The sequence below is a fragment of the Xenopus tropicalis genome, chromosome 1 (genome assembly GCF_000004195.4).
Source record: "Xenopus tropicalis strain Nigerian chromosome 1, UCB_Xtro_10.0, whole genome shotgun sequence".
Lineage (NCBI taxonomy): Eukaryota > Metazoa > Chordata > Amphibia > Anura > Pipidae > Xenopus > Xenopus tropicalis.
The window spans coordinates 31,367,821-31,381,446 of NC_030677.2; the positions used below are offsets into that span (position 1 = coordinate 31,367,821).

At 43.8% G+C, this 13,626-nt stretch overlaps 1 protein-coding gene across 1 annotated transcript in view; it reads right to left on the bottom strand.

Moving 5' to 3' along the window:
• The window catches only part of LOC116411744, a 58,649-nt gene extending 45,526 nt beyond the window's left edge, over positions 1–13,123 (bottom strand). Inside the window, exons 1-4 of the mRNA XM_031904585.1 lie at positions 13,022–13,123; positions 11,879–12,050; positions 11,068–11,115; positions 6,626–6,902 (exon numbers count right to left, since the gene is read on the bottom strand). Of these exons, the coding sequence (XP_031760445.1) occupies positions 6,626–6,902; positions 11,068–11,115; positions 11,879–12,050; positions 13,022–13,123 (599 nt within the window). The remainder of the gene's footprint in view (positions 1–6,625; positions 6,903–11,067; positions 11,116–11,878; positions 12,051–13,021) is intronic.
• Positions 13,124–13,626: the final 503 nt, after the last annotated feature.

The following is a 13,626-nucleotide window of genomic DNA, read 5'->3' on the forward strand; positions in this document are numbered from 1 at the left end:
TTTGCCATTTGTGGATAATGGCTCTCACTGTGGTTCGCTGGAGTCCCAAAGCTTTAGAAATGGCTTTATAACCTTTACCAGACTGATAGATCTCAATTACTTTTGTTCTCATTTGTTCCTGAATTTCTTTGGATCTTGGCATGATGTCTAGCTTTTGAGGTGCTTTTGGTCTACTTCTCTGTGTCAGGTAGCTCCTATTTAAGTGATTTCTTGATTGAAACAGGTGTGGCAGTAATCAGGCCTGGGGGTGACTACAGAAATTGAACTCAGGTGTGATAAACCACAGTTAAGTTATTTTTTAACAAGGGGGGTAATCACTTTTTCACACAGGGCCATGTAGATTTGGAGTTTTTTTTCTCCCTTAATAACGTAAACCTTCATTTAAAAACTGCATTTTGTGTTCAATTATGTTATCTTTGACTAATAGTTAACGGTTTTTGATGATCAGAAACATTTAAGTGTGACAAACATGCAAAAGAATAAGAAATCAGGAAGGGGGCAAATAGTTTTTCACACCACTGTAATTACCCCTTATTGGGGGCAGAACAGCCCTATTGGGTTTATTTCATGGTTAAATGATTCCCTTTTCTCTGTAATAATGAAACAGTACCTTGTACTTGATCCCAACTAAGATATAATTACCCCTTATTGGGGGCAGAACAGTCCTATTGGGTTTATTTAATGGTTAAATGATTCCCTTTTCTCTGTAATAATAAAACAGTACCTTGTACTTGATCCCAACTAAGATATAATTACCCCTTATTGGGGGCAGAACAGTCCTATTGGGTCCTATTGGGTTTATTTAATGGTTAAATGATTCCCTTTTCTCTGTAATAATAAAACAGTACCTGTACTTGATCCCAACTAAGAAATAATTACCCCTTATTGGGGGCAGAACAGTCCTATTGGGTTTATTTAATGGTTAAATGATTCCCTTTTCTCTGTAATAATGAAACAGTACCTGTACTTGATCCCAACTAAGATATAATTACCCCTTATTGGGGGCAGAACAGCCCTATTGGGTTTATTTAATGGTTAAATGATTCCCTTTTCTCTGTAATAATAAAACAGTACCTGTACTTGATCCCAACTAAGATATAATTACCCCTTATTGGGGGCAGAACAGCCCTATTGGGTTTATTTAATGGTTAAATGATTCCCTTTTCTCTGTAATAATAAAACAGTACCTGTACTTGATCCCAACTAAGATATAATTAATCATTATTGGAGGCAAAACAAGCCTATTAGGGTTTATTAATAATTTAAATGATTTTTAGCAGACAGTGGAGATCCCTTATCCAGAAAACCCCAGGTTCCGAGCATTCTGGATAACAGGCATCTCATTCCTGATCATATAAAGGCACAAGCCCTCAGGTCAAGTACATTTACACAAAATGACCTAATATTTCTATATTTTACAACTGGTGTATGTTACGTCTTATAAAACACAAGTGTCATGTGATAGTTGTGACATCACTAAGAACTGATGACATCAGAAACACCATTTGTGTATGCAGGTTGTACATGACTTGTGAACTACACTGTAAATATCTATATTAAGGATTATATATAGGTTCTGTTTATTACATAAAGGGATGCCCCTCGCTGTTTCCTTGTGATGCTTGCGCTACATCACACCGTAGCTTATGCTGTAATAGCAGTGGGGCAATGGAGCATGAATTCCATTTGATTCTATTGCAATGATCTGCTAATTTAATAGCTGCCCCCGCTGCCTCCAAGCCCCAGGTAAGTTATTGCATAACAGATAGGTAGCAGGGGCTGGCTGCACTCACGTACAACAGGAGAAGGGCTCCCTTGCTGCTCTCTGTGCCTTGCATACATTTGCTAGGGAAGCCCATTAAGAACTGTATATCTCCCACTGACAGAAAATATGTTCTCTATGAAGATTTATTCGTATAATATTGTTGCCAAGTAATCCTGTTTGTTTGGAAAATTGAGCACAAATTATCCATAAAATAGCTGATGAGCATAAACGACAGCGCAGAGTCAAACAGAGAACTTCGTTAGGAGGCGTAGGGCCCAATAAAAGTCATGTTAAAGTGTAAGCCTTTTGGAACATAGTCAGTCTGTTTAGCTGTATTTTTAATACCCCAGTTTTTTTAGGGCTGTCATATAGCTTAGGGCCTTCTAAAGACAATTTTATGCCCACAGCATGCCTAATATCTTCAGGTTCATCACGTGCAACATGCTTGTTTCAGTATAGTCTAGTCTATAGGTCCCCAGTCTGTTGTTGACCATATGCCCATCAGAAATCTATCTAGGCACTCGGAACCCATAGTTGTATGCAGTGGCTATAACTTCCTGTATAGTAACTATAGAGGAAGCAGGCCATGCAGGGAGGCCCAGGGCCTGGACTGGGGGGTCTGGGGGGGTGCAGGGAGGTGGGTAGGTGACTAAAAATTTCCATGCCATTTACTATTCAGAGGAACTGGGAGAATGGCTTGCTCCCCATCTACTGGTTTAAGCTCTTTCAGCCTCTCGTGTGGCTTGTTCTATTACCTGCCATTTGTTCAGTCTGGAGTGACTTGTCAACACAATATCATGAATCCAGCAGTGCTGCCCATTTAACGGGCAGGCAGTGACTGATTTATATCTGTAACCAGCCTAACCTTCCTTTCCCCATGCACTAATCACCTAGGGCTGGGGTACACCTGCTCTACTGCTTCACTGCTAATTTGCGGCTAAATCCACAGGTGCCCTAGGCACAGGGCCCCCCGCCTAAATCGTGAGCTGACACCGCAACCTACCGACCCTCCCCTTGCACATACCATCTCCATTGCGCCCACAATTTGGGGGAGGTCAGGGCGGAGCACCAATAGTTTCCAACAGGGACCAGGTCTAGGGTGCTGGGGTCCAACAGGTTTTTTCCCTGGCCTAGTCTGATACTGATTTAAACAATAAAAACCCAATAGGATTGTTTTGCCACCAATATGGATCTGTACAGCTTAGTTACCATGAAGTACAAGGTACTTTTTTATTATTGCAGAGAAAATGGGAATCATTTTTAAATAATAAAAATTATTTGCTTAAAATTGACTCTATGGGAGATGGGCTTCCCATCATTCAGAGCAGATATAGATCCCATACCTATATTAAAAACGTATATTTTATACAGCGGCTTAACTACAGAAAACACAGACTTTTAAACTGCCGGGAGGGGGCAAGAAGTGGGGTTTTTTGCCTCTGACTCTATATTTTCCATTAACGATACAAAAGAAAAGTAAGATACCCTACCCGCACTGCAAAACTAGGCCAGCCAAAGTGCTGGATTTATCTTTCTTCTCCATGGCAAGTTCCCATTGCAGAAATGCCCTTTCTTGCCCCAGATCTGCAGCTGTTTTTTCTCAGATGGGAACATATTATGTTTACGAGGCATTTTTATTGTACAATAGCTTTCCAGGCAAGATGGCTAGAGATGTGTTTATCTCAAAAAAGCACCTGGGCTCAATAGCGGCATTATTTCACTCCGGCTTCCTGAGGCTTTTATAGGGACTGGGCTAAACATAGAGGGCTGGAAGCCCCAGCCAGGAGTCATGGGGGGCCCCTGATCCTTAGTTAACAGCAGGGCCTACAGTCGCCCCCTGACTGCCAAAGCATGCTGGGCAATGAGGCTTGCAAGCTAAGTAAAATGGGACCCCAAGTTTAAAATATGCTCATCTATAAAGCGTATCTGACCGTGCACCCAATTCTCCCCTGTTATGCCATGGTAATACTGGCAGCCACCCAAAATCTGCAGGTCCCACAGGTTTCAGGACAGCAAACACTTTACAGTGGGTCACAGGCCTGACTTTGCCCACAATCCACAATATCAGTGTCCCCAGCCCTCTGGCCGGCTGCCATCCTTCATTTATATACACGTGCCTGCTCCACTCTGCCCCCTCCTCACTAACGGGCAGGTTGGATGCGGGCGATGATGGCACAGTAGGTTCAGGTTGCACATTACCCCCCACAAGTCCCACCCCTTTTGCAGCCAGCGAATTGGTCTGTTCAGCCCTCTCACTACCTGACGGTATTCCTCCCTGTTGGCGCTTCAATGTCCTAGCCATTATTGAAGGGGACCTGTTACCCACACATAAAGTGGTATACCAAATTAATACCCAAATAATACCCAAATTCTTTTTTAATTAAATAATCTATACCAGTTATAATTGTATTTAAAAATCTGAGCTGTCAATCATATATTGCCTGCCCCGCCTCTATGCCTGCGGCATAGAGGCGGGGCAGGCAATATATGATTGACAGCTCAGATTTTTAATAACAATTGCTTTAACTTTCCATTCAGCACTTCCTATACATCACCTAGATGACAAATGCATAAGATTTTGGGGTGATACAAAGTTTGCCTTAATAACAGTGCACACAAAATGGCACCGGCCTGCTGGCTGTGACTACTAATTCCAAGACAGAAGGGAAAATAAATTCAATAATTGAAATAGTGTAAGTAAAGTTTATTTTGCTCTACTAACCTGATTCAAAAGGATTTGGAATTATTTCTTAGGGTGACAGGTCCCCTTTAAATTAGAACTCACATGACTCTCATAGTCCCCCAACTGCAACTCAAAGGGTCACCAGTTGTTGCACTACAACTCCCAGCATTCTCTGACAACTAAAGGTCTGTTGCTTTCATTAAACCGCTTTATTGTCATTATATATTGGTTGCCCTGACTGAAATTGCCTCTTCTTTTTTTTTTTTTTATAACAGGGCACCTATTAAGCCCACACTCTGCAAGGCATATAAGCAAACCACCTTAATGTATGCTGCAGACTGAATGGGTTTCAAGGCAGTGATACAGATCCCATCTGAATGAATTCCTAATTAGCCATGAGGACTGTAGATTTAATCTGTGGGCACTATTAAAGGGGAAATGCTGTAATATACACGTGTGCAGAATTCCAGTAACCCCTGTACTGGGGAAATCTGGGCACAACTTATCTTGTGATCTGGGCCGTTCCAGCTGTCACACAACGCAACCTTTCCCCGAGGGTTATTATCACCCGACAAGGAACGTGCTCCCTAAATAACTCTGGATGGGAACTATAAATGGCTTATCGATAAATTTAAACTATGCTGCAGGCCGCTCCGGAAAAAAAAAAAAAAAGGAGGCGCTCGCAGTGGAAAACAAATTGGATTTGTCTTCAGGTTGAGCTGCCGTACGCTGTTCCGTGATATCATCCAGGGTATTAGTTGCAAAGCACTTGTGGTCACGTCTCCGAAGACCCGCAGTCACCCGTGATCTCAGTCACGCAGAAGCCTGTGCCCCCCTCTATTATGAGTGGCAAGCGAGCCTTTTAACCCCTTTACTGCCAGAATGCAGAGAGGGTGAATGAGGCACAAACAGAACAATTGGCAGCGGGCACATGGGAATATTTCCGCCCCTTCATCATCATCTCAGTGAAAGTGTGTAAGGGGGGTACAATGCTGCCCAGCATGCCAACGTGCCAGGACTATGAGCAGCAGCTGGAGCAAGTTGGCCCCCCATTTCCAAAGGGGCGGATTCTGCTCAATCTAGATTTGTAGTGAGTGCCCCTGTCCCTGACGGTGATGTAGCAAGGGCAAATTACTGTGTGGGTGTCCTGATGTCTGTGCTGCAATAAAATAGCTCATATTATAAGGCAGGGAGTAGGCAGCATGGCCGGGTGTATGTGCTGGAAGGCAGACAGTCGCTGTAGTGAATGCATCTTTAGGTGTCTGTACTCATTACAGTGCCTATATTATTTACATACATGTGACATTGGTTTCCCCCAGGAATGAGGCTTTTCACCTGCATAAAGAAGTCAGTGCGCATCCAGAAAGCAGCATTACAGTTCCACGGGATACCTTGCTGCCTTAAAGGGACAGGGCACCCCAACAGTACATTAGTATGAGCATATGCACATAAGTGACACCATGTAACATTGCATCACATCATGCTGGGAAAGAGAATGGTTATAATAAGTTTCACATACACAGAACAGATACAGCAGAACATCCTATTGCAACTTCTCTGTGGCCAAAGGGGTTAAAGACATGCAGCCAATACACTGGGCAGCCTATTGCCACCAACAAACCCAAGGTCACACCCCATTGTCTGCAGTTATCCCAACGGTACCCCCGCAATACACAGCTGGGGGGCACTCATCTGCCAATCAGCATAGGCACTTAACACTTTGAATGACAAACACAACTCCAAGGACCTTTAAAACTTTAGTGTAAGGGAAAAAAGTACCATAGAAATAGAATAGCCCAGAGTGGTGCCAGCTGCTGTCAGAGCTGATGCCCCATTATATCCCAGCGAGAAGCTGAGCTAAGCCATATACAATGAATGACTGATCAATGAAACTACATTAAGGTGCCAACATAGTTACTGACTTGTTGTTTGCCCCAAACCCAACACCAAAAAGAACCCCTGCAGCACACAATCCCAAGTCAAACACCCAGAGATCTGACAGGTAATGGCAGGACCCTCAGTTGCCTGGGAGTGGTACCCAGTGGGTGCAGGCACCCTAGTGCCGCCTGGGAGCCCCCTGCATGCCGTGGGGCCACACAGTAACCCTGGGCACTAACTGAGAGACAGGAGAGTAACTTAGCCAACTACACACAGTAAGGGAGTAGTAAGTGCCGTACCTGGTTGCAGGAGGAGTGACCGGAGAGGAGGGCGGACAGGAGGGCATCTTCTGGGAGCTCACAGCTCGCCATCCTTCTTGAAACGGGAGCAGCGGTTGCCGGGGCAGGGGGGCCGCCAGTGGCTGAGGAGGTGCCGGAGGAGAAGTGGCGCCCCGTGTGGTGCTCGGCTCTTTGGGCAGGTTCCCCCGCTCTGTAGTGCAGCTCAGGTGGCTGGAGAGGAGCGAGTGGAGCCGAGTGTGTGTGTGCGGCGGGCTGGCGGCACGGAGGGGAGGGGCAGCTCGATGGAGGGAGGGTGACTGTGTGTCACTGTGTGTCACTGTACCGTGTGTACCGTGTGTGTGTGTGTGTGTGTGTGACTGTACCATGTGTACTGTGTGTGTGTGTGTGTGTGTGACTGTACCATGTGTACTGTGTGTGTGTGTGTGTGTGTGTGTGTGTGTGTGTGTGACTGTACCATGTGTACTGTGTGTGTGTGTGTGTGTGTGTGTGTGTGTGTGTGTGACTGTACCATGTGTACTGTGTGTGTGTGTGTGTGTGTGTGTGTGTGTGTGTGTGACTGTACCATGTGTACTGTGTGTGTGTGTGTGTGTGTGTGTGTGACTGTACCATGTGTACTGTGTGTGTGTGTGTGTGTGTGTGTGTGTGTGTGTGTGTGTGACTGTACCATGTGTACTGTGTGTGTGTGTGTGTGTGTGTGTGTGTGACTGTACCATGTGTACTGTGTGTGTGTGTGTGTGTGTGTGTGTGACTGTACCATGTGTACTGTGTGTGTGTGTGTGTGTGTGTGTGTGTGTGTGTGTGTGACTGTACCATGTGTACTGTGTGTGTGTGTGTGTGTGTGTGTGTGTGTGTGTGTGTGTGTGTGTGTGTGTGACTGTACCATGTGTACTGTGTGTGTGTGTGTGTGTGTGTGTGTGTGTGTGACTGTACCATGTGTACTGTGTGTGTGTGTGTGACTGTACCATGTGTACTGTGTGTGTGTGTGTGTGTGACTGTACCATGTGTACTGTGTGTGTGTGTGTGTGTGTGTGACTGTACCATGTGTACTGTGTGTGTGTGTGTGTGTGTCTGTACCATGTGTACTGTGTGTGTGTGTGTGTGTGTGTGTGTGTGTGTGACTGTACCATGTGTACTGTGTGTGTGTGTGTGTGTGTGTGTGTGTGTGACTGTACCATGTGTACTGTGTGTGTGTGTGTGTGTGTGTGACTGTACCATGTGTACTGTGTGTGTGTGTGTGTGTGTGACTGTACCATGTGTACTGTGTGTGTGTGTGTGTGTGTGTGTGTGTGTGTGTGACTGTACCATGTGTACTGTGTGTGTGTGTGTGTGTGTGTGTGTGTGTGACTGTACCATGTGTACTGTGTGTGTGTGTGTGTGTGTGTGTGACTGTACCATGTGTACTGTGTGTGTGTGTGTGTGTGTGTGTGTGTGTGACTGTACCATGTGTACTGTGTGTGTGTGTGTGTGTGTGTGTGTGTGTGTGACTGTACCATGTGTACTGTGTGTGTGTGTGTGTGTGTGTGTGACTGTACCATGTGTACTGTGTGTGTGTGTGTGTGTGTGTGTGTGTGTGTGACTGTACCATGTGTACTGTGTGTGTGTGTGTGTGTGTCTGTACCATGTGTAGTGTGTGTGTGTGTGTGTGTGTGTGTGTGTGTGTGTGTGTGTGTGACTGTACCATGTGTACTGTGTGTGTGTGTGTGTGTGTGTGTGTGTGTGTGTGTGTGTGTGTGTGTGTGTGACTGTACCATGTGTGCTGTGTGTGTGTGTGACTGTACCATGTGTACTGTGTGTGTGTGTGTGTGTGTGTGACTGTACCATGTGTGTGTGTGTGTGTGTCACTGTACCATGTGTGTGTGTGTCACTGTACTGTGTGTGTGTCACTGTACCGTGTGTGTGTGTGACTGTACCATCTGTGTGTCTGTACCATGTGTGTGTGTGTCACTGTACTGTGTGTGTGTGTGTGTGTGAGTGTGTGACTGTTCCCTGTGTGTGTGACTGTTCCCTGTGTGTGTGTGTGTGTGACTGTACCGTGTGTGTACGTGTGTGTGTGTGTGACTGTACCGTGTGTGTGACTGTACCGTGTGTGTGTGTGACTGTACCGTGTGTGTGTGTGACTGTACCATGTGTGTGTGTGACATTGGCGTGCACATCATGACCCCCAGTTGGGTGGGACACTAGTGCTGCTAATGGGATTCCTTAGCTACTTCTTTGCTTTAAAAATAAGCTAGCCCTTTTCTGTGGCAGCCATGTATGTGCCTGGGCAGGTGAGCTGCATACACACATACAGTAACTAAGCCCTCACAACTCTGCAGGGGTATATTTATCATGCTGTGAAGTGAAGCATTACCGGTGATGTTGCCCAGGGCAACCAATCAGCAATTACATTTCAACAGTTAGAAAACTAAAGCAAAGCATCTTATTGGCTGCTATATACTTCATCACCAGTAATGTTTCACTCCACTTTTTACACAGCATAATAAATATACCCTACTTACAGGCAATGTTCCCTCTGATTCCTTCTGGGCTGTATAATTCTTTTCTGCGCACATTTTAAACTTGTGTGTGCATTTTTCAGAACCGTGTGCTCAGGTCAGAATTAATGTAGAATGAAGTGTTTGCCTTTGTGCGAACCACAATGAAGTAGCTCCTAACTTTTCTGCTATAACAGCTTCTGTCCTTGGAAAGTTTCCTCTAGATGTTGGAACATTGATGGTGGAATTGTCTTCCATTCATCAATAAGTTAATTAGTGAGGTTGGGCACCAATGCTAGGGATAAGGCCTGGCTAACAACTGCCATTCCCAATCAAACCAAAGGCATTATTTTGGAATGAAGTAAGGGTTCAGTGAAGGTCAGTCAATCCTTCTACTTCTTACATGTTCTTCAAAGATCTCTGCAAACCCATTCCGTTGGGACTTCCCTTCATGTGGACATTATGGTGCTGAAGCTGGAAGCAGCCATCCCCAAATAAAAGCCACAAAATAGGAATAATTTAACTTTAATAAGTTACATTAAAGCAGAAGGAAAGTCATTTTGGCATTTTACTGCCAATAGATTCACCACAAAATATTTATTCTGCAGAAAGCATTGCCATACCTGAATAAAGAAGCCGTAAAGCGTTCTCTTTTTGCTTAATATTGCAGCTGCCATTTTAAATAGCTCCCTGTTTGCAGTCTAGCCCTTATAGCTCAGATCACACATTCCTAAGGGAGGGGGGAGGGAGTTCTTAGCATTCTTATGGGAGGGGGAGCAGGAGAGCAAATCTCCGTTGTCGCGGGTGACTAATCTCCCCACAATGCCATCCCACCGGCTAGAATGTGAATCACCTGTGGGGTGGCACAGCGATTTGCCGAAGTCGCCGAAGTTTCCTCTCAAGGCAACTTCGGCAAATCGTGGCGCTGCGTATGCCATCCCACTGGTGATTCACATTCTAGCCGGTGGGATGGCATTGCGGGGAGATTAGTCGCCAGCGACAACGGCGATTTGTCGCAGGGCGACTAATCTCCCTGTGTGTCATGGCCCTAAAATATAAAGTTGTTCAGTACAGTGTATACCTCCCATATCTTGAAATATCAGGTTTAGTAGAGCAAGATGGCAACAGCAGGAGAAGATAGGGAGCAAGACCTTATATCAGTATTACCTGACATGTAATCCTTTCATTCTCAGCACCCACCCAACAGCCAAAGTCTCATAGCATGGAATTATATTATAGATTTATCCCTTAAGCTGGCCATACACGTAAGGATTTTTTTTACTTGACAATCAACTTAAAATTTGACCAAACCGTCAAATTATCTTAAGGTTAGTGTGCACCAAATGATTGTACATCTACAGATCTGTCATCCAAAACTGATTGGTCAAAAAATTGATCAGACAGGTTTAAAAATTTTAGTCTTTTACATTGAAATGTGCCCAACAGGTACTTTTCCTAGCTTCAACTAGACGATATCACGTTAAATAGTCATTTTCGTTGATGGACAAATTGTACTTTTAAAGTATCGTTTTGTGAAAAGCTTGGTCTCACAATAACGAAAAGATCTTTAAAAATCTCAACGTATATGGACAGCTTTAGATTGGATCATCTTCCTTCCTGAAATACCTAGCCACTTCAACCTCACAATATAGTAACATAGTAATATAGTAATTTAGGTTGAAAAAAGACGTATGTTGATCACGTTCAACCATAATGCCTATATATAACCAGCCTAACTTCTAGTCCAACAACAAATGGCCTGTATCAATTCTGCCCTGTTATGGGCAATACGGCAAAACCGTAACTTCCATTCATTGTTATTTTTACTTTGCAACTGTCTAATTGAAAAGTTAATAGTTCTGTATTTCTTTTCTTTCACCCTAGCTTCTATGATAGTACCATTGCGAACGTCTAATGGGAATTAAATGAAATAATGAATATGAGACAGATAAAGGCAACAAATCTTACCACTTCCGATGACGCTGCTGTTGCCAGTAGTCTGGGTAGGATGCCAGTCTGGGGGTAAAAAAGACAAACATAAATAAATGAGACTTCAGGAAAGAAAGGGAATCAAACCCCTGAGGAGAAAATGTTTCCCTGGAACTGGAAAAATAGGTGCCCTACTGGGCTGAGATACACACGGATTGCTGGATTCTAAACCAAACTATTTAACCACAGTACCACAGAATGTCACTATATCCAATAGAAGAAACTGCCGTCAGTAAGTGGAATTAAAACCAAACCGAACCCGCACATAACCCATACAGTGACTGGACATTTGGGAGGTGTTTTCATGGTGGGTAGATTTGACCTATTTTCTGCCACTACTGGTGGGCGTGGTACTGGGTCACGGGATGGGTTATGTGCGGGTTCGGTTTGGATTCACGTACTGACGGCAGTTCCTTCTAGCCACCTTTGGGTATGGTGACATTCTGTGGTACAGTAGTTAAATAGTTTAGTTTAGAATCCAGCAATCCGTATGTATCTCAGCCCAGTAGGGCACCTATTTTTCCAGCTCCAGGGAAGCTTTTTCTCCTCAGGGGTTTAATTTCCTTTACCAGGCAGCCCTGTACTGACTGTTATTTTTACTATAATTTATTTTATTATTATCCTTTTTGTCCATTATCACACAAATATATGGCTTTTTTCTCTTGCGGAATAAAAGTTAAATTTTAATGGGGAACTTTACCTTAGATATCTATGAAGGGGAGGTGCACTCTTATGGTCATACTTTGTCTTTTGTAAAGAAATAGTTTCATATATTTGTGACTGTGCACACCTTCTGGGACTTTAGGACTGCAGTTGTGGTGGTGCTGCCCTTTTATTATATTTTCATAAGCTACCTGTACAAATATTATCCTCTTATCTTGTTTCATACTGTTATTCTTTCCAAAGTTACTATTGTCTTCTGTTGCAACTGTGCTTGCATTTTCAGTCTTTGCATCAAAGCACTATTAAACATTATGATACACACTGTGAATTTTTTTCTGTCAACATGACTTAGTTATCATTAAGTACAGTTCATTTTTTATTATAGAAAGAAAAAGCAAATCATTCAAAAATGAGGAATTGGCATTGCCGTATTTCAGAGCTTTTGGATAACTGGTTTCTGTATAATAGATCCCATACTTTTAGGATTGGGTTTACTCCTCAGGCAGACTATAGATAGAGCCTGGGTTGCCACCTGTCCGGTTTAAAAACATCCAATTTTTTCAAATGGCTGCCTGGCAAATTGCTGGTTGTATTAACCTAGTCTGGAGGGACCCATGGCACCCGACTCGAGTATAAGCCGAGGGTGACAGCAAATTTTGGGTGCTGAAAAACTAGGCTTATACTCGAGTATATACAGTATGTGTTCAGACTCATGGAAGCATTAGAACACTGTGCAGAGAACCCAGAGGACCTACTCACTGCAAGGTAGGAAGGTGCAGCGGTCTCCCAGGGTGCCTAACAATAACTGTGATGCACAATCCTATACTGACTGGAGGCACCAGTGCTCCATGCACATCAGCATTCCATCATGCCATAATACGTGCAGGCTTCAGTCTGTGCTCGAGAGTTACACTTGCTACAGTTAAATTATTATCCACAGTGTCTTACTTAACCCCATTTAGGGTATAAATGGCTTGCATATTTTTGTATACTGAATGCATAACCTACATTTATCAACAGTGACTTTCATCTGCCACATAGCCACCCAGCAACATCCTGGATTAAATTAATTGAGCTGCTTTGTTTTGTAGGATTAGTAAACACAGATGACATTATTTACAATGCTCTCCCCCCACACCATCAATAAACAAATTAAGCAAAAATGGGCCCAATATAGAATTGTGCAGCACTCACTAAGAACCCTACTGCAGGTAGAGAATGTACCATTTATAACCTCCCTCTGTACATGACCCTTTTGTTAAATACTAACAGCATTACTACCAACAGAGATAAGTTTAAAAAGCAAACATCTATGTGGCACTGTATCAAACACTTTGACAATATCCAAGTAGATCACATCTACTGCAAACATATTGTCCACATTCTTAGTTATCTCATCATCAAGGTATTCAATGTGTTTGATATGATCTATCCATCATAAAGCCGTACTGATTAGTATTTATAATGCCTCTCTCTAGAAACACAAAGTGTGAGGATCCCTTAACAAATAGTTTGCCCACTGATGTCAGATCTGCAATTGCCAGGCTTCCAGACCAAAGTTTGGACCTTTAGGGCTCTGGCACACGGGGAGATTAGTCGCCCGCGACAAATCTCCCTTGTCACGGGCGACTAATCTCCCCGAACTACCATCCCACTGGCGAACATGTAAGTCATCGGTGGGATAGTACATGCTGCGCAGGTGATTTCGGCAAATCGCCGAAGTTGCCTCGCGACTTACATGTTCGCCGGTGGGATGGCAACTCAGGGAGATTAGTCGCCCGCGAACAGGGAGATTTGTCACGGGCGACTAATCTCCCCGTGTGCCAGAGCCCTTAATGTGCAATCAATGATATCAGTCTTCTCATTTCTCTTATT